Here is a 22283-nt window from a genome sequence, read left to right as displayed (position 1 = left end):
TTAGGTCTCTATAGGCAAGTATTCAAGGTAGTAAAGACAGAAGTATGTCAAGTAAGGACACATAGAAGAAAAAAAAACAAGAGGGAGAAGTATTTTCTTCTGAATAATTTCTGTATTACAAAATACTGACTGCTACCAAGAAGTTCTCACCTCTCTGAAATTCTGTTCAAAATTCCGAAGGCACAGACACTGTTCAAGTTTTTGCTGATGCTTAATCCAAAACTCATCAAAGGCAGTCTCAGTTTCATGTAGTTGAGCCAGAAGCCTTTAATAAAAAAAAAAAAAATAACAAAAACCAAAAAACACCAAACAAAACCCAACCAACCAACCAACAAACAAAACTGTAAGAATGATGGGTGCAACCTTTAAGGAACAATACAATCTTCCACAGTAAACAAAAAGCCTCCCCAAAGCAATATTTTCCAGAAAAATAAACTGGATACAGGAAATTTTTTGAGTATTGCACAGAATTGTTTCCTAGAATAACACTGATGTAAAACTGAAACCCAACACAAACATTAAGTTCTGAAAAATTGGCAAGTGCTGATTTGAAGCTAGCTGCTGCACATACTACTTCTCAGCTCTGGCCGGGGGACATGGCGACTTGGGGCTAACAAACATAAATAAAACATGCAAATCTGTGTGGGCTAGGACCCGGAGAACCCAAGCCTTGGGCTTTAAGGAAAAATAAAAGCAAAAACTCTGTGACTAGCCAGCTGTCTTCACATTTCATTCCTTGGAGCAAGGCTCATAATAAAGCTGAAGGTCATTGGACCTTCTTCTTCTGAGCAGAGTGACTACTAAAATATCACAGGCAAGCATACCGCAGTACTGCAATGAAAAGAGCAGCTTTCTATTTTAATTTTGGCGAAGGCCTTAAAACTTTTACTTTTCAACTTATCTTCCAATATTGCATTTGACAGTATGGTATCCTATGGACTTCTCTTTACAGTATGCTCCGCTGTACTTAGGCTACATCCAGGGAAGGCCATACGTCAGAATTGCAATGAACTTTTGTCTTCAATAGCTCAGAAAAGAGCTCAGAATTTACAAGTTAAAACTGATAGGAAAAGGTGGACACACACACACAGAATTTGTTCCAAATTTGCTCAGATATGGTACTGATTTGGAACATTTTGGATAAATTAGCAACCCCCACCCCTACTGTCCTTCAGATAGCTGATAGCAACAACAACCAAAAAAACCTGACTTCTGCCAAGGGTTGTGGATTGGAATGGACAGTTATTTGGAAAGCAAAGTCAGCCTGAGTGTCACAGAAACATGGAATGACAGACAAAAAAAGAATGCAGAATACTGCCTGGGGGGATTGAGCTATGCTTTCATAGCTTTGTGCAAATTTACATCTGTGCTATGGTGATATAATGTCTTCAAACCTGGCAGTAATTTAAATGGGGGGTGGTGGTGGGTGGGGAGCAAAGGAGAAAACATCTGTTACTTATATGCCCAAAGGAAGCATATAGGAAGTTTGTGCATAGCTACTTCAAGAGCAGTATATTCCCTAGTAGCCCTTTATAGGCTGCTAATGACACTGATATCAGCAATGTTAGAAGCGCCTTTGGGCAGGTTTAAAGAAAATGAAACCTCCCACTTCAATTCAAAAGGATTTAACCAAAATGGATAAATCTACTGAAAAGATAGGCTGTATCACTTCTGCCTTCCCTGCCTGCTTCCCCTACAGCAGCAAAATTTCCTTGGATTGCACTTTAGTCTCTAAACAAAGCAGTGATATTCTTTAAAACAAGAAAAGGCGTCTCAACTGTATAGTTTAAGTCGGACAAAAAGGACAGTGTTCCTTTGTTGGTATCAGAACTCAAATCCCATCCCCTCTTTCCTTATAGCCAGGTGACCTGGTAACAGACATCAGGGATTCACTTTGCTCAGGACGGATCTGACAACAGAGGTGTTGTTTCTGAAAGTACGCTGACATTGTAACATTTGCTTATTTGCTACGCATGCATATGGAACTAAGTAAAAGAGCTGGGGAAGAATCAAAAAACCCAGACAAACAGCACGCTCAGTATTTCTCTCCTCTCACCTTTCTACTGTTGTTTGATTGTCTAGCTGATCTTGATTCAGTTTGTATTCAGGATTCTCAGTAACTGGTTTTGTAATACTTCCAAGGATATCGTCTCCCTGTGCTACTGCTAACCTGATATCCTCCTACAAAACAAAACAAAAAGCCCACACACTGTAGTTTTGTGTTGTTGTTTTTTTAAGCAGACTTATGGCACCTTATATGGAACCAAACTGGAAAAAGGATTTTGCTTAATAGCAATAGAGCAAAACCAGTTTGATTAAAAGCCATCTTTGACAACAAATACAGACAGTAAATGACAGATGTCAGTTTTTGCTATATTTACCATGTTAGGATCCCAGTGTAAACAAGTTGAATTTTCATGATAGATAGCCTTCTAGTGTCTTCTTGGGCTACAAATATCTCAAAGGTTTTAGATGTACAGTTTTGAAACCCCCAAATAGTTTTCATTTAGGCTAATTTAAAAGAACATCTGTCCATTCTTCAAAAAGTCATATATTTTCATATGCATGCAAATACAACCAAATTTCTCATTGTAAACAAAACTGCAAATTAAATACACCACTACTTACAAAGGATTTTCTGTTTCCACGTACAAACCATGATACATTTGAACATATGAAAACTTAGCCTCAAGAAATGTCATTTTTGAATGCAAAAGAATTTTTAACATCAAACCAAACAAAACAAGTTCAAAAAGATTTCAGTGTTTTGCATTATTACTGTCTATTAACATGCTCCAGATTTTCTATTAACATTATTAGCTATAAATTAAAAAACAGTTCATCTAGAAGACAGCATCTATTACAAAAACTACATACCTTCATTTTGTCCTTCTTTTCTGTGTGTGTTGCAAGAAGGGAGCTGGTTGATTGCACATCATTTGGTAGTTCTGTTTCAGCCAGCTCAGTCCCAAAGGACTGAAGAATCTGAGCTGTTTGCTTAACCTTTTGGGCGAAACCTTCTATAGCCTTTTGGAATAAAAACCATTAAAGATGTTTCATGCTCATCACATGCATATGTACAAACAGACACATACACACAAAATATAACTCTCAAAACAAACCCGAGCAGATGAATTACAAGACTGAAAAATGGTCAAAGTATAGTTTTGCAAGCAACAGATACCGTCACCATTAATTCCGTAATTGTATATTTTTCCTAGGCTTGCATCAGGTGTATCTTCCTCATATTTTTATAATCTGGAGCTATTTTACAACTTGCGCTTTCTCTTTCTCGTAGCAAAAACAATAAATCTCAACACAATAATACAGTGCAGCTCCTTTGCTCCAAGTGTTCAGAAAACCACTCCCAAATTATTACTCATATTATTTCTCTAAGATGACTAAGTACCGTTGGGAACATCTTCTCACTCCGAGCAAGTCAACTTGCATCACTTGGAATCTGTTTTATAAATGACAGGGTATAAAACAGAAGGGTTCATTAAACTGAAAAGTTAAAACAAAACGTAAGACTTACAGTGCGACGGGACAGCCATCTGTTATGGCAGTAATCCAGGGTGCCACCAAGATCTTCTGTTAATTGTGTTTTATCAATGTAACCCTGCAGTTCTGATACTGAGCCCAGCATTATGATCTGCAGCAGCAAAGGAAAAAGTGAACGTCATCGGTGGCAAGAAGTCCCTTGTTAAGGATTCGAAGCCCCATCCTTCAGCCTCTGATAGAGAAAATTCAGCTTAATACAGAAGCAATTGATGGAACTATTTAGTTTGGGTATAGAAAACCAAAACTTAACAGTTGTTTCAGTTGAGGATGATGTAAATATAAATAATTGCGTATAAGCACGAGCACCAGGCATATTAATAAAAAAGCTTATGGATTATACAACATAAATTATACCATCAGGGTGTTTTATCTGGATCAACTATACACAGCTATTTTCTAAAAGCAATATTTATTTCTTGTTCATTTTCCCTTGTTATCCTGGGCCTGTGGGAGAGAACAGTATCTCCATGGATTTGGTACATAAGGACTGGTCCCCCAAAATAAACGAGGGGTGGAAGAAATGTATCTTAAAGACCTTCTTTCACCCTTAAAATTTACATCTGTTAAGTAGAATAACTTGAATATCTTTAGCTCATAAAATTTCAAAGTTTATTTTAAAATATAAATGCTGTACATTTACAAACAAAAGTATAATCAATCATTTGCCTCAAAATTCACATATTCTTTCAAAAATAAACCATCATTCATTAGACAAAATTGCTGTAACTGACTTTAAGCATGGCTTTTTGTTGGGATTTTTTTGGTCCTCTCAGGCTACATTAAGTACTTCAACAGATTCCTGACAGTAAAGTGAAAACAGCAGATTACTTACAGGTACTTTCATTTTAAACTCATCTTTGTTGAATTTGAAAGCAATATCCGAGAGAGCTCGATGAAAAAACCCTGTTGGGCGCAGAACAAGGACTAGTTGCAGGTTTCCTGGGAAAGATGCCTGCAAAACAAGTTTAGTCTGTTATTTGCTGTGTCTTAGCTCCAGAAAGTATTTTTGAACAAGGAGAAGACCCTGTTAAACCACAAACTAACTGTATCAAAGGCCTCCCATAATGGGGTGACCAATTATAAACTTGCAAGGCTTGCACAAAGAGCTTCATTCAAAGACACATTTACTCATCTTTGGGAGCAGGCATCTATTCTCCTGAAACTGAATTTTTCAGGGTTGGCTTGTACTGCTCTTCAGCTAAGATTACATCCTAGTCGAGGAGGCTAATGAACAAACAGAGGTGGCTCAGTACTTTTTCAACAACAGTACTTTCCTGGTTACCTTATCATCTCTTTAATAGAGGATGCCAAGAGAAACCTCCATTATTGTCTGAACACCTAACGACGCATTTCTAATTTGTGCATATACTACCTTGCCAGCTGCCTATGCAAACTGTTGCCACCAAGACTGAATATCTCGGGCAGTAGCTTAGAAATAAGCTTTAATTTTGACACCAAAAATAAAAATCAAACATCATAATTCTCAGCTATGGTTTTTCTTATCATCTTCCAACTAGTAGTCTGATGGATCTTTCCCAGTTCTACAAGTGATAGCAGGAAATCAGAAGAGAGGAGGCAAGCAAAGAAATAGCATTAAATTACTAAAAAAAAATAAACTTCTGCTGTGGCAAAGGTTTGCATACTTGACATTTAGCCATTCTTGAAATCATGAAGTCTTCTCTCCTATTCAGTATTTCCACTGTAGGGAGGCAGTGAAGCTCACCAAAGAAATGATCATTATAATCATTAAGTGTGCAATTTTCTTCATTATACTGCTGGAAATTATGTCACATTTCTAGCAAATTGAATTACTACCAAAAAAAACCGCACAGACTGAAGGAGCCGTTATGCTAAGTTCTGTTTCCATGCCTAGTGAAACTGTTAATATCTGGAAGGCTGGAGAGTGTTTTAATACTCATTTTGAGGTTTCCAAGGGTTCCAAGTATTTAGCACTAGAAATTACAAACTTTTAAAGAGAAAAGTAGTTAAAAACTTTTCTGGAAGACTTCACAGACTCATTGTGGTTCCCCAGATATTCAGTAACAATGGAAATCTCATTTTGATTGAGGAACCTTAAAGGCTTGAGATTTACAATCTGCCTCCACTTCAGTGATGTCCAAATTTTCTAGAAAGTATGGTGGTTCAGTCCTAAAGGAGTCTGTCTGAGGGCTGGGAACAGAATTCAGGTAATTCTGAGTGCCCACACCAGCTCCTCAACCTTGCACTGTAAAGAATCTTTCTCTGCATACTAAAAGTAGTATACCCCGTGGACTTACTAACCCACAGTTATCAAAGGAAAAACTTTTTCTAGAAAATTCCTGACTCTATTCAGAAGAAAAAGTTAAGAAAAAATTGGTTCTTTACCCCCCTTTTTTTTTTTTTAATTAATTATTGTACCAAGGGCAACTGGAAATTTAAGAAAAATATTTAACTTGTACTAAGAAACACTGCAAGAATGGACAAAATGTTGGTATTAGAACTCAAATCCCATCCCCTCTTTCCTTATAGCCAGGTGACCTGGTAACAGACATCAGGGATTCACTTTGCTCAGGACGGATCTGACAACAGATTTATTATTAAACCTCCTGAATAATCTTTTTAGAATGATAGCCATGTAGTCTATTCATTTCAGACATTCAATAGACATGTGTCAATTTATTTTGTGCCTATAACAGCAGTGTTCAGAGTCTGACTGAGCTGTTAATTTTCTCTTTCAACTTCCAAAATGTGAAGTTTATTCAATGAAAATGCCAACATTTCAGAAGAAAGAGCTCGAAGAAGAAATATTTTTTAGGTAACATGTTTTGAAAAAGATAAGGGGTCTTTCATGTGAGATATCCATCTCACCATATGACATCCAGACATACTGTCTTTGGCAGCACGTTTGCAACTCATTACTCAGAATACTGGGAAATGCCTACCCTGTTAGTCTCAAGTTGAGTAGATACAACTAGAAACACACAACGGCATGAAATTATTAAGCATAAAAGACAGCAAACAGTAGAAATAAATTTAAAGTTACACGTACAAGTAATAAATGCCTTCATTCTAACTTTAAATTCTCGCTTTTACACTTTGTGACCGTAGTCTAGATTTTCACTGCAGAATTTCAGAGAAAATATGCTGGAAGGGCCCTGGGAGTGCCGGTGGACAACAGGCTGGCCAGGAGCCCGCAGCGCGCTGCTGCAGCAACAGAGGGGAATCGGATCCCGCGCTGCACCCGCAGGGGCATCACTAGCAGGGACGGAGGCGCGGCCGTCCCGCTCCACTCAGCGCTTGTCTGCGTCCAGTTCTTGTCCCCGCAAGTCCAGGAAGACGCAGACAGACTGGAGCGGGTCTGAAGGAGCACCACAAAGATGATCGGGGGGCTGGAGAACCTGCCCAGCGAGGGAGGACTGGAGGAGTTAGGGAGAGGGCGCGGCGGGGAGCTCATCGCAGCATTCCAGCCACCGCTTAAAGGCGGCTGCACGGGGGACAGAGGCTCTCTCTTCACTAGCTGCCGTGTGGAGAGGACAAGGGGCAAGAGGTACAAGCTGCACGAGGAGAATTTCCATCTTGATATAGAAAGAAATTTTTTTACAGTGAGAACAACCATTCACTGGAACAGCCTCCCCAGGGATGTGGTAGAGTCCCCATCACTGGAGATTCAAGATGAGATTGGACAGGGTGCTAGATAATCTCACCAAGGCTCCCTTTTCCCACTAAAGGTTGGCCCAGGTGATCTTTCAAGGTCCTTCCCCACCTGAGACATTATTCTGTGATTCTATGATATTTAAGCTATTACTGAAGCAAACAGTAGTAGCCAAATGCAATGCAATAGTAAATTTTATAAACTGTATATTAGCTCTTACGAAATACATAGTTTAATTGCATGACCAAATTAAATAAGGTGTCTCATTAGTATTCAATTCAAAGAAAACAGAGAGTACACATCACAATTATTCTCCATCTCAGTGTCTACCCAAAACAATGCTGTTGAAGTCACTACAGTCTTGTACCACTTTGACTCCTATTCAAGGCTTGCCAGATGTTTCCCCTCTCCCAACAAAAGCTCAAATTCTAGATTACTCAAACTTTGTCTACAATACCATTATTGTCTCCACCAGTCTGTCTCTTATGCTTCCCGTTTGGTTCTGTTTTTTTAAAAAAAAGAATCCTTACAAGATGATGGCTCCTCTGCTTGTTGTGGTTAGGAGAGTCAAATCTGCAAATTGATCTTTGTGAAACAACAAGAAAAGGGAGAATTGCTACAGTAAACAATGTTGGACCTGTGCCACCTATTCCAGCTTATCTGACCTTCTATCTGCACTGCACAAATATTATTTTCCTAACTTTTTTTTTCCTAAAGCCCTGGTGACTTGCAGAGACAATGATATGATGCAAGAGACAGTCCCTAGATGTGTGTGAACTTCATCAATCAGTCAACTTCACCCTGAACACGAGAGAACAACAACAACAAAAAAGCCTCTGTTCCAATCCAACAGCATATTTGTTTGAAGTTATTGTATGCTAAGCAGACAGAGCAAACAATGGCTTCTCAAAAATGCTGTGCCAAATGTTGAGCACAAAGATAAATATTCATGAATGTTTAGTAGTGCCATAAAATAAAGTGCCTTCAAGGACTGTTTTAGTGAAATCAATGAACATCACTGTGACTTGTAGAAGGGTTTGTGCGCTTGAAATCTGCTTTTTCCAGAAATGTCTGTCTTTACTAGATTAATTAACATTAACTGCTCCCCCAACATCTTGTCTCAAGTATTGCAACAACTCATTTAATGCCTATGCAAGAGAGACAAGGGGTTGTGGTTTTGGTATCCTCTACAAAAATTAGGTAGTCCCTATTCTGTTCTAGACCCATATACTCCTTGTTTTACTTGCATCAGCACTGGTACTTGTTTGATACTTCATGACAGTCATTGTATTAGTTTTCTATCTGTTTATCTCCTTCATTTCCCCATCCAGTCAGGCCAGTGCTGATTCCAAAGACGCAGAAAAAGATGTAGACGTGCATGCAGTTATCAGCTTTGAACTAAATCTGACCAAACCAGGAATTTACATGCAGCACAGACCTTAAAATCAAAGCTTCCCCATACACAGAGATCTTTGCTGCCCTATGAGTATCCCAAACCTGGAACGTGGGAAGAACCTTCACAGGCTGGACAAATCATGAGCTACCTTAAACCCTCCAGGAAAACAAATAAATACTCAGGAGCAAGTTGACCTGACTGCTTTCAGGCCCCTACTTCTCAAGGATGGGGAGCTTTCCACTGCATGCTCCAGGCTTCTGGAAAGGGGGAACTTACAGTGACTGAACCCAGATGGGTTTCGGGCAAAATATAAAATTAAGTTAGTTGCATCTAATCTTAACTATCACTTTCTTTCACAGAATATTAATGGCAGAGAGGGTGTCTGTAGCACCAGTATTGACCCAGAAGTTAAGCAGCTGGTAACAGGGTTGAAATAAGGAAAGGCAAGCCATCTCATGAATGAAGACAACACGATGCTGAATGGCTAGTAAGGAACCACAAAAGCTGAGGAGGAAACAACCCCTGCCTGATGTTTGGCAAGGGGTGGTAGCATCTTATTTGCATGGCAGGAAGGACAGAGTTTCCCCAAGGACAGACACTGAGATTCTTCCTCTCTTCAGCTTCCACCGTATAACGTGGTGATGCTCTGTTGGTGCCAACAGGGAGCTATTTAAGTCACTCGACAATTTTACCTGCATCAGTCAGACAGAGCAGCAATCCCGCACGCTCCTGCCTGACAGCAATTGTAAACAGCATACATACACTATAGGCTATTGGGCAGATGGCAGTTTCAAAGGAGGAATAAGTCTCATTAAATCGCAAGCTTTACAGTAGTCACGTTATTCATCAAGACAGGACGCAGTGCTGCCAGGCTGCTGCTCCTGGGAAGAGGCAGCGCTGGAGCAGGGTGGTGGCACGGGTCTACAACCAGGAGCCAGTCACTACAGCTTTCAGCAATGAATACCCAAAGGTGAGCTTTTGGAAAAGGAAACCAACACCTTTAAGTTTTCATATCTCAGGTTTCCTCCTAGGGCTTATTTAGTATACAAAGGAATTGTGTAGGTAGATAAGTATACCTTTTAGAAAGAGATGCACTTAAACTAAAGGTGCAGCGTGCTGTTCGATCCCATAGAGCAATTAACTCAGCTGTCCCAGTCCTCAGAAGTCTTAATACTCCTACACAGCAAAGAAAAGTTATTCGGATAAACAATGACCCTACAGCCCCTTCTCTTCCACTTCCAGGTAAACAGCCAGCTTTCAGAACTATCTGAACCATGTGAGCTATCAAAGAGCCAATGCTTGACTCAGTTTTAGTGGTTCTGTCTTACAATACTGGAACAAAGCTATTTTTCATTTTATGAAGAACTTCAATATACCCATATTACCAAACTCTGTGGTGGTGTTTTCCCTTCTGCACTCACTAGTATGCTGTAAACCACAGGGTACTTCTTTCTAAAATACCTCTCTATACGAAGGAGCTAATAAATTGGGGGTTCTGGGTTGGCATTTTTTTTTTGGTTGTTTGTTGTTTGTTTTCTGTTGTGTATTTTTATTTTTTTTTCCCCCCAAGACTGTTTATTCTTGGCTAGAATGAAGTCTCATATACAGGCTTCTTGTCAAGAAAGAATCTGGAATGAAATAATTTCATAGAAGGAACAGTTTAAAATCTAGTTTTAAAAACATCAAGCTGTTTTGCATTAGATCTGGATTCAATGCTTCTGATGTTATTCTGTTTTCAGAATTTAAGTGATTTACTTCTAAGTATTAAAAAAACATGTAGTAAAAAGGAAAAATGGCTGACTATACAAGGATAACTGCAGAAGTGCCTGCACATGCAATATTCTCAAAACATCCAAAGCAGTAAGACAAAACTGTACAGCATCTCAAAATAACCTTTTAGTTTATCATTTACTGGAATCACTCATAACAATAGCCACAAAATTAATACAAATACCGCTCTAGCTTCATTGTACTGTCAAGTTCTTGTTTTGAATCCAAGCAAAACTGAGAAATATAACTAGGGGCTGAAAGAAGAGCAGTTTTTTCAAACTTAACCAATACAAATTGGTTAAGAGACACTATGGTTTTCAGGACATAATACAAAGAGCTAGCTAGAAACTGGGCAAGTGGGAAATACCTATCCATAACAAAATAGTGCCTTTCATGCAGCATCACTTACCCATCTTTTCTCCATCAACAACTCACTAAGAAACTCAACATCTGTCTACAAACAAGGCCAAAGAACTCAAGGTTGCATTACTATAATTCACTGTTTCTCACCTTGGATGTAAAACCAATGATAAGTCTCCAGATGGCACAAAAATGGGGCTGCCTGGCTCCTGCAAGGTTTAGGCTGGTATTAGCACTCCAGTCTCTCCACTGGCTTTTGGTCGTCTCCTACCAGCTACAAGTCTTGGCCCTAATGCTCAAAGCACTTAATGGGCTAAGCCTCTGTTACAACGAAGACTGCATTTTGATTTATGAAGAGCTAAGAAACACAGTGCTCTGGACAATGCAGTCCAGAACAGAAGGCATGAAACCTGCATGCAATGCATCCTTTGTCAAAGGTGGCAAATCACAGAGCAAACTTCTCCAGACGGTCGGATAAAATACAACTCTTGTCACATTTAGAAAAGGCTGCAGTTTTGTAACTGGATAAAAATTTGTCACTACTACCTGAGTGACTTCCATACCATCTGCTTTCTCAAGAGCAGTTGCCCACACGCATGTTACACCAGGTTTAGGGAAGTTTATTTGCTCTGGACTTTCAATACGAAACTGATGGATGACCATGGTGGAACTTTTAATGATGCTGAGTGCAGTTTTTTGTTTGTCTAAAAGGCAGAGTTCACACTTCAACCCTTCCCTTAAGATGGAGGAAGACAATGACAGTACAACAGACACAAAGACAACTTAATGACACAGGCTTCATTTTTTTAAGAAAGCACACTGGAACTATGAACAGAGCAGTGTGAAACCCCAGAACACAATGATTTGTAATGTTTCTTGCTCCTACAACTGTGGATCAAATATTGTTTGTTTGGGTACAATAACACAAGGATAGAAAAGTAAAAAAAATAAATAAAAAAAAAAGTAATTTTTGACTGAATGGAAAGGAAAAGGGGATCAATTTGTCTGGTGTTTGTCATTCACTCTACTTCACTGGAATGATATGGAACTGTTTACCAAGCTATGTGACTGCTCCTCCTTGCACCCTCATCCAGGAACCATACCTTATTTCCATGAGCCTATCCACTTGGTCAGCCACAGGAGTTAAAGTTCAGCAAGGTATTGTGTGTCTCTGTATACCATGTTTAACTGAATACAGGACATTATATTACAAATTTAGAAGAATCTCAGCATCTGACAGGACAAAAAACTTGAGAATTTTTGTATCTTTGAACAATGTAATAAGAGTGAACAATTTGCAATGGCTAACTTCTGTATTTTTCTTGTAATACCTTTTCAGTTTTCTATGGCCTCTCTAGGAACATGCCAATTTACTGGCAAGACATCACCCTTAACAACATAAAGCTTGGCTTTTGGCATCTCTACCAGAACACCACCTCTCAGCCTATCCATCCCAGTAGGTCAGATTGTTCCTAGAGACTCAAACAGTAGGGATGAATTCTGCCCAACTCACAGCTATCTAAAAGCTAAGCTTTCTGTATAGTCAACAGTATCTCTAGGTTATCCATCCCACCTATCTCAGATAGGATGAGTCACCCTCCAAACACATGCCATTCCTGACTGCACTAGGCTAATAACTTCACTTTAGGTAAATCAGGGGAGAAATACAAAAATAATCTTTTTTTGCAGTGTCTCACGCCACAGAGTCTGCAGCCTGCCCATTGCAAATTTGTCAAGTAGAGTGTAAGAATAACAAAGCCTGCGTGCCTGGGCATGTGCTTGCCACAATCTCTGTCACATTCTGGGAAAAGAGAGGCCATTTTTCAGCCCAGTGCCTCTGGCTTTGGTTTCAGTTCTGTTGTCGCTGCACATGCTTCAGCAGCAGTCATCCTTGCCACTGCCCTTCCACTCTGTCTGCAAAAATACGTTTACCTCATCCTCACAGCCCTGACTATCTATAGCAATCTTAAAGTATCAGCATGAAATACAGCTTCAGCTCATTATTGCTCATTTTCTGTCCTAGGAAAGTAAATGATTCCTAACTGCAAAGAAAAAAATTAAGCCAAGAAATTTTTCATACTATAGAAAGATTTTCCACATCAATTTCAGCCTGCAACAAAAATTCTTTCTTCATTAGTTTTGTTTCAAAACATACTTCCAACACCCACTAGTACAAACCAAACATTTGTGTATGGAGAGTCTTGAAAATAATGTAAAATAATAAAAAAAATACATGCTTGTATGAATTTCTGGCTAGCAGCTGCTCAGTGCTTACAAATATATTTCTTACAGTTGTCAGGGTATTGGTGATGTGCAGATGCTCCAGGCAGGTTATTCCTGTTGGTCAGTGCTCCAGCCATAGCACCCTGCACTGGCATCTCTGATTTCACAACTCAAGAGGGTCAAGCTCCTGAGGATGATTAGAGAGAAATCTGGAAAGATGGCAAGGAGGACCCTGCAAGAACTACAACAAATGAGCCCAAACTCTTCTCAAACAACGTGAGACTCCTATCCTCACACACAGCAATAAGCTTTCACAATCAAAACTGCTAGAGATACCAGGCTTTCAGACAGAAGGTTCAATCTGGACAGCCCAAATGACACTCTGATGATTCATCACCATCAAAAGACAACTCTGACTGGTAGGAAAACCAAACAAGTGGAAGTTAAGCCTCCAGTTACCCTTGAACCATTTAAAAAAATCTCTATCAACAAGACACAGAGAATTCCTCATGACTTTGGCACAAGGTACATGTTGTGTATATTTGGCTTTGGTTTTTTTAAGAAACAGACAGTGGAAACGTATTTAGAGTTCAATTATGGCAAATATTATAGCAAATAAGTAGTGGACAACAGCAAACAACGATTTTTCATTATATCTTTTTTTGGAGTAGGAAGATAAAATTTGCAGGTGTTCAGGGATGATGTGACTAGGCCACGTTGGACGGGGCTTTGAGCAACCTGGTCTGGTGGAAGGTGTCCCTGGCCACGGCAGGGGGGCTGGAACTAGATGGTCTTTAAGGTCCCTTCCAACCCAACCCATTCTATGATTCAATAACTATTGCTGAAGCCCAAGGGGAAGGCTGCCACATACATCCACAGACGCAATACAAAGCCAAAGCCGAGCCAGTTCAGCGAAAGAAACAAATATTAAAAAAAAAGATCATGTCTCAGATTAAACTTCAGCAGGGAAGCTTGATTTCCTCTTTTAAATAAGGGTCACAGAAGAATGAGAAAAGAAGAAAAAAAGGAAGACAACCCATCATCAACGGCACGGCAACCCGCAGTGCTGCCTGCACTTAACACCCTTCTCCAGGCACAGCCCTTGGGCACCAACACCATCACTGCAATGATGGATCCCTTATCATGGGGAATAGATACTCAGGGTCTGTATACCGTGCTTCTAGGCAAAATAACGCACACTGGAGGAACATCACCATCAACATTAATATTATGGCTATAAGCAACATGGCTGTAGTTGCCTCCTACTCCCTACCACCCCAATTACGTAAATAAGAGGACTGTCATCTGTGGGATACTTATCTGTCCTTGAACAGAAACTACAGCATTGAATTTTGAAAGAGTTTCAAAAACTCTGGAGATATAGTCCTTTTTCATAATCACCCTAAACTATGTTGCTTTTGGTTTCCGCTATTGGAATCTGCTCAATGCTGCATCTTAAAATTCCAAAATGAGCTGCAAAAGCAGATTTTGCTAATATTTTGGTATATTTTCAATATTTTAACATTCCTAACATAGTTATTGTGGGAAAAGTTGTATTGTTGGAATATTATATCATTATATATTAATTCACAAAACGTCATATAGTGGGAGTAATGTAATACCCTTAAATAAATACATTTTCACTTATAATAAACAAACAGTTCTTTGGTCAAAAGGGGGACTGATTTGATTTTATCTTAGAGCCAAACATTTTCAGCTATTAAAAATTAAGCAAAAGATGCATGCAGCTGTTTTTCAGCACTTAGTGGAAAGATTATCAACACTAATAACTCAAGCAAGGATAAGACAAAAAAAACAAAACAAAAAAGTAAACTAATATAAGAATAAGCACATGATAAACATGAATCTGGTTTCTCCTACTTGTGTAAAAAAAAAAAAGTCTCTAATAAGTTTAGTTTTTGTATTTTAAAAGTATTAAATAAAAAGGAAATTGAAAGTAACAGCATGTTGTTCGTTGAACATAGTAGTTACATAGGATTTTCTTGCTTACAAGCAATGCTTGTTTTAATTTGAACACTACAAGATCAGCTTTTGCACCTGAATTCCTTTCACAGGTGGTAAACTAAATCAGGACCCTCAATCCTCTTCCTAAAAAGGAAAGCTCACTTGAATAGTGAAAGGTGGACCTAAAGCTCTATGGGACACACGGGCTGACCATGCCAATACTGGTTCCCACCTGGGAGAGCTGCGCACCGCACACACCTGCATGTACACACACACGCTCTCCAAGTGCCCTCTCAGGAAGATGTCCTGAGCTACAAACGGCATTAAAAGCACGTCAGAGACACATGATGCTTGGTCCCAGTCAGCTGGGTTATAAAAGAACGACTGGATGCTTTTTGTGTCATCTATCAGCCAACATTTTGTTGAAGAAATAAAGTATTTGCTTTTTTTCTTCTCGTAAGAGGAAGGCTCAACACAGAAACTCTTTCTAAGGAGTTAATTTAAAACAGTACTCACTGCTATCCGTAGGATGGAAGCTTTCACAGAGGTCCATTTGTCCTGTCTGCGATCTATGACAAGAATAAATCCAATTCCAGCATCTCGTAAACTGAGTTTGGAGGAGGAAAGAAGACAAAGTTTAGTTAAAAATAAAAATGAAACTCCTCTGGTTCTCTCACTCAAAAAAGCAGTTAAAAACTAGTTAAAAAACAAAAAGTAGCTTAACCTTTTTGTGCAGATTCTTCTTCATCTAAACATCTCAAATAAAGATATACTGTACACCCTTGGAAAGATGCAGCAGTCCCAAATACGTTCCACAGAGCTTCAAACCATATTCAAATCATGAATTCTTCTTTTTCATGAAAGAGAGTTTTTACATTTCTTCTACAGAGATTATTTCAGAGGAAAATAAAGCCCTTAGATTCTCCATTGTTTTGGTGCTGGTATGATCCCTCCTTCATGCTGTTTTCAGTATAATTTCAGGATCAAAACAAAGCTGTTTTGCATCTGCTTTTAACCTTCTGTTTGAATTATGTTCCTTCTCACTGATATTTAAAAGTCCTTAAAAACACAGATCCTTCTGCATTCCATGATATTGCTCTGCACATCCGAAATTCTCATATGCCTCCAGGTTGCAAACTTGTTCCCAGGTGCATTTTTATGTTCATTGAAACAAAAAATCCCTATGGCATTTAAACACTCCAAGTCATAGATGAGAAATATGAGATCAGATGCGCTTCTCTGGAATGGAAACATCTGTGAGTGAGATTCTGCTCAAATCCTTGTGTACGGGTGACCTTTCTTTTCTGCCTGTGCTCAGCTGCATGTGCTACTGAGTCCCAATCAAGCGATCTGCTCCTGTTTTGCAATTCCCCATCTAAGCCAATTGTGCAATGCCAGCAGCAGCCCTTGCCAGCCAATCGCAATCAAAATGGAAACGACAGGCAAATACAAGGCAGACGGGCTTGGATTTGTTATTTTCTCATATATTGGGTCATTTTTAATATAAATGCTGTATTTTCAGTCCCGATAATAACTTAGTGCAAGGCCTACTGTCTGCACTGTGTGACATTTAGAAATATTATGCATCTATTTGTTATCATTGTACCTGAAAAGACAATGTAAAAATCAACACAACACAATGTCAGGATCCCTTATTCAAGACTGCTGAATCATGAAAACACCAGCTTTGCTTTATAAGATTATATTGGTAGCATAATAATAACAGGATGCTGAGGAGGATGAAGAACACAGGTACCCAGATGTGTCATCTTAAGCTATTCTTCAAAATTACAAATTTAAACATGACTCACAGTCTATCCCCTCTCTTTTACAAACTGCAGTATCTCTCAAATTTACAGGCTAAATATTTAGGAGGAAACACGAATAATTATTAAAAATGCAAAGGAACGCTTGCTTTCAAAAGAAGCTAAGCAGTCATTTTAACATAGAAGAATACTAGAAACAACCCCTCACTGCCCAGATTCAGCGCATGTTACTTATCTCTCACCTCTAGGTTAGGAGAAGGCTGATAAACAACACCAGAGCGCTTGCCTTGTAAGCTTGAATAACCCTTCCAGACAAATGGGTTTATACTAGCAATATGCTTCCCACTACAGTGAATTTCCATGATTTACTAAAGCTTCCCCTCTTCCTTCCCTTTCTTTATTTGAAGGGCAGGAGGAAGACAGAGATCCAGCTTGATTTTAGTATCTTCTTGTTCCCCATTTAAAGTTCCCACTATTTTAACCTTTAGTGACTGAGCAAAATAAAATGCTAACAGCAGCCATGTTTCACAGTAATCAGGCAGCAAAATTCCTTGGGTCACACAGCCTAGATGTGGATAAATGGAATCAAAAAGGTGCTACAGTTGCTCCCACATCAGTTCATGTGGATTCTGAAGAGTATTAAGACTCTTAAAGAGCTACGTCTGCTCAACAGAAGTTCCCAGGAGTCTTGAAATTTTTGCATACTTCCTCAGTGGAAGCATAATCTCAGGTCCCACAGACTACCTAAAAGCAACATCTCTATCGTATTTCAATAAACTGTTGACATTTCTGTGTAACAGGAATAAAATTAAAGTCTCAGACAGAACCAATCAGATCTCTCTCCAGGAGCACAGGGCAAGACAGGCTCAGCTGGGATCCCAGAGATCTAGACAGCAGCTCCACACAGTTAATCATCTGTCTCAATACCTGGCAATTAGCAGAGTTTAGTATCATTCTGCTAGAAAACCAAAACCAAGACTTACTGAAGTGGAAGAGTTGTCAAAGGAAAGCACATCTCTAAGATAGTCCAAAAGATGTCTTTAGCCAGCCTTCTTTTTCCACTGGATCAAATTGAGGGGTCAAATATGTCAGGTGGTTGCATGTTTCAGAATACAGCCCCCTTCCAGGCTCAGACATAAAAGCCAGGATTCCCCACTGCTGGCTAGAAGAGACCTAGCGGCAAAGTCTTGAGCACCTGACTTCAAACCGTTAACACTCAATTAATACAGATTGCTTAAAAAAAAAAAAAAAAATTAAATGCTCTGTTCTGAACCAATCACGGTGGCAAAAAATATTTGTTATCTTGACAACAGTATCTTGTTGCAAAAGGCTGGCTATGGAGTCTTGGATACAGCTCCAGCAAGTCATAGGCAGGAAGCAACAAACCAAACTAAGACATTGTGTACAACAAAGCTGAGAACATTATGACGACAAAGTCACGTATTCAAGAGAAGTAAATACTGGAAACAGGTCTGTTTGCCAGCGTACCCTTGCTCTACTGACCTCTCTTTGCTGCCACGCACACCTGTGTATGTAGTTACAAGACAGTTTGCAAGATCCCTTCCCCGCTGCCTACCTTTTAAGGCATAGGATGAATGGTGTTTTGGTAACAAGTAGATAATTCAGTTTTCTTTTGGCTCCTGATTTAACTGGGAATGCCATCTGTCCCTCTTTCCCTCAGTCATATTTACCACATTCTATCCAATACTGATTTCCTTCCCTTCCCTCCCCCCCCAACATTTGCTTGAGACTAAAGCATTTTGGCTTCTGCTGTGTCTCAGCAGAAGCATGCTCTGATGGATGTGACCTGTCCTGCTCATCACGCTTTACTCCCTGCCTTGCTCCAGTCGCATTGTAATCATCAACTTAGCCCAGGTCTTCTCACACCTCTGTTTTACTCTCCAATAAACTTGTCACCACTACTGCATTTGTCTCCCCCATTCATCCCTTCAACCATTCTTGTTCCTTGCTGCCTTGTCCCAAGAACAGCTCAGAAAGTCTTGGAGCTTTATTTCTTTTTAGTTTATACTACCAGGACAAATGACCAAATCAGTTCTCACCCCATCCCTTCCTGAATATCACAGTTCTCCAACCCAAGTTTCTCTCACCCCACATCCCGCTCAACCTTTCAGTACCTTCCCTTGGGTGGACACTTAACAGGCAGAACCACAGCCCAGGAGAGACAGGCAGCTTGCCTGCTCTGCCTGCTTGTCAACAGGCGGCACTCACATCCCTTGAGACAGTCTTCCTGCACTCAGCCCTGGTAGTGGACCTGGCTCTGGAGCAGCTCCTTCTGCAACCACAGAGAAGCCCCTGGTGAGCCCCAGGATGAAGTGGGACGTTTTTGACAACAGACTTGAGTAGTTACTGAACATCTGTGACCTGGAATTTAGGCAGATTTTTCTCAAGGTATTTCCTTGACACAAAGGTCATCATTCTTCTAAGTGTCAAGTCCGAGTCCTTGACCAACGGATGGAGATACTTGAGCTTCTTAGACAGAAAGCTGTTTCAATGTTTGAAAAGCACAGTGGATTTGTTATCTGTCTTCTTGGGAACAACTCAGCTATTGTGGGCCGAACTTTAAACCAAGAACTCAGGTGAGACCTCACAAATGGCAAGAAAATTCGGCAGAGTTGTAAACTACTGGAAACCAAACCTTAAAGTGAGAAACAGCAGACAACCTTAGCAGAAGCACCTGCCTATTAAGGCTTCTTGACATTTCCCTTACAACCTGTTTTCTTTAATACATTAACTTGTATCCGGTGTACTTTCTGAAACATAATTTATATAAGCTTGTAATTCAAATTTAGTATTTCCTTCCTTTGTTTCCCTCCTAACACACACACACACACACACACAAAACCGCCACCATAATGGGATAAACTCCGTTCTTCTGTTTATTCACTAGCACAAAGAACAGAACATTTTTAGGAAAGCAGAGAAACCATCCCTGCTCTGCAGGAAATTTGTCTGGCAAACCCACAAAGGCAAGGTCAGAAGGATAGAAAGCAGGGGAAGAGGAGCAGGGACCTCAGAGGACAAGAGAAAATGCAGCAGAGGGTAGACTTTCTGCTCCATCCCCTCCCTCCATCTCGGGTAGCCAGTGTGACACCATTTGGAGAAGATGAGAGTGAAGTTGAAGTACCTGCCTAACAAGCACTGAGTTACAGTCCCAGTTATCAGGCACTGCTCTTCATAGACTGTAGAGCAGGAACTGAATTTTCCACTTAGTGACTCCTCAGCTTTAGATAATGGGGACATCTCCCTCTTTGTCTTGTTTGCAAGATTTATGAGCTCATGCACCTGGGGGAAAGGGTGGGAAAGCTTATAGTACATAGGATTGCAGAAAGAAACTTCCCCCTGGGATGTGTGGAAGCAATTACATAGTCATCATCTGAAAGATCCTTGCATTTCTCCAAGGTATGGGTGGTGACAACTGCTACACAAGTAAGTTCCTATTGCTTCTACTCTACTGTATGAAAACTGCTTGTATACATTGCTTGCTACTATAAACAAAACAAAGCAGATCTTCTGGTTCATCGCAGAGATTCAACAATATCAAACTTTTGCATGTTTAAAATTCTGTGCAGCATTCTAGGTTAAATCCAGATTAATAAAAATGATTTTCAATCTTAAAGCCTTATTACTAAACAGTTGGCTTACACTGCACTCAGGATTGTTCCCTACCTTGACTACCTCTGCCTGTACAAACTGACTAGAAATTCTTGCTCTCAATGGCTGAACAGCTATTTTGATAGTAAGACTTCAGTTGCATTCAGTGAAGAATTACTGCATTGAGCAGAGCATCTAGGCAATGCCTGCAGCAATCTGCATTATAAGCAGCTGAAGCTGTCTTTAGATCCCTGGTACCACCTGTCCTTAATTCTTGCTTATCCTCTGTAGCTCATCAGTGTGCCTCATGCTGCTTGAAGAGATGCAGGGTCTCAGGCTGCTCACAGATCTTGCTATTTTTTGACATGCAACGCATAGGTCTATGTAGGAAGGACCATGGAATTGGCCCATCCACCCATCATTGGTCATACTACTGTACCACAAAAGCACAAACATACAAGACATGGTGACAGATCATCTTAGGAATGGTATTGCCCATCCTGTCCATACAGCAGTTAGGTTTATGCTTGGGCACACCACAAGGGTTGTGTGGAGCAGCTCTTAAAATAATAATAAAAAAAATCTCAAAGGTAGAGTTGTATCCAGCGCAGAAAAAGACAAGCTGGAGGTCAGACAGTTCAGCATATACAAGGAGACAGTCCAGTAGCCTGAGCACAGCAGTAACGAATACTTTGAACACCAAATATTCCCATCATGCTTCCAGCAGCTATCACTCTCTGAAGTCAGAAGTCACCCTATATTCAGTCATCAGCAAAAAAGCTAGGGTAATCAAGAACAGTATTCTCTGTTACTTTGCTTAGGAAAGGCTATGGGAAACCAGACACTAACTAGTGAGGTTATTGTATCCCAAGAGAAATTTTGCATCCTACATTTTCAGAGGCATTTCAACTGATTGGACCTGAGCCACTTCAAAGACCACTTCTCCATCTTTCCTGCTGCTGCTAGGATCAACTTCTTGGGGGGTGAGGGGGAGACAAGAACCCTTAATCATAAGTGTTTCACACATTAAAGTAATGAAACCACTAATGCCCTGGCAATAAATGAAAACAGAGAAGAGCCACGGTCTTAGTGGTCTTTATATGCTCTAGAAGACAGGCAGATAATATGGTGAAGAACACGGTATTAATGGTATTAACAAATCAAGATAGAAATCTCCAGTCCAGCAACTATGAAAGAAAATAATTCAGCTAAGTCCTACGGTGACACTTCATATTACCACTTTTATGCTGGTTTCCCAGCAAGGAAAAGGGCAGGAACAATCCACCTGGCATAGCCTTGTCCCACATTTCTCCTCCTTGTGTCCCTTATGTAGGATAACCAAAACTACTTCTATTGGATCACTAGATAAGTCCTAGAGAATGCCGTTTTTCCTAGAGCAGACAAATTTAATGTTTTATGAATTTGACAAAAGAAAAAAAAGCTAAAATCCAACTGTAACATTAAACAAAATCTAGTACCCAGGCACTAAACAGTAATTAGACCTATCAGTTTAATTTTCTTACAATTCTTCATTGCTCACGATCATAAAGCCTACTTTGTTTCAAAACCGGCCAATTTATCCCTTTAATTCCAAAACAAATCCACCAGATGGGCATTTAAAACAGAGACAAAACCTATCATATTTGGCATGTTTCCCTCATTTTAAAAGGTGCTGTACTTATTAATTTTAAAATATTTTTATGCTTGATTGGTCTTTAAGTACTTTGATCTTATGACAGCTTCTTTCTCACTATCCAAAGTGAGACAAAGATTAAGGACTTCTTAATGCTGGAAACCAGAGTCTAAGAAGAAAGCAGTCTTGTGCTTTCTTGAGTAAATGAGGGAAATAAGAGGATATATCACACTCTACTAAGCTCCAGTTTGAAGGCTTCAGAAATCACAGGCTTTTATAGCACGTAATACCCAGCCTTACTGGAAAAGGTGCCTGATTAAATTGATTTAGGGATAGCAGGAACTGAAAAAGAAGTATAAACCAGAC

General features: G+C 39.7%; 1 protein-coding gene across 16 annotated transcripts in view; it reads right to left on the bottom strand.

Annotated features, from left to right (window-relative positions):
• The window catches only part of MCF2L (MCF.2 cell line derived transforming sequence like), a 171543-nt gene that overhangs the window by 26417 nt on the left and 122843 nt on the right, over positions 1 to 22283 (bottom strand). For all 16 annotated transcript variants that reach the window (XM_032997044.2, XM_032997046.2, XM_032997057.2 and 13 more), the window contains 6 exons: positions 15423 to 15513; positions 4394 to 4513; positions 3536 to 3652; positions 2878 to 3027; positions 2057 to 2181; positions 151 to 265 (listed from right to left, as the gene is read on the bottom strand). In XM_032997044.2, the coding sequence (XP_032852935.1) occupies positions 151 to 265; positions 2057 to 2181; positions 2878 to 3027; positions 3536 to 3652; positions 4394 to 4513; positions 15423 to 15513 (718 nt within the window). The remainder of the gene's footprint in view (positions 1 to 150; positions 266 to 2056; positions 2182 to 2877; positions 3028 to 3535; positions 3653 to 4393; positions 4514 to 15422; positions 15514 to 22283) is intronic.

Source organism: Tyto alba, unplaced genomic scaffold (genome assembly GCF_018691265.1).
Source record: "Tyto alba isolate M040663 unplaced genomic scaffold, T.alba_DEE_v4.0 Super-Scaffold_45, whole genome shotgun sequence".
NCBI lineage: Eukaryota > Metazoa > Chordata > Aves > Strigiformes > Tytonidae > Tyto > Tyto alba.
This window is presented reverse-complemented; position numbering and strand designations above follow the sequence as displayed.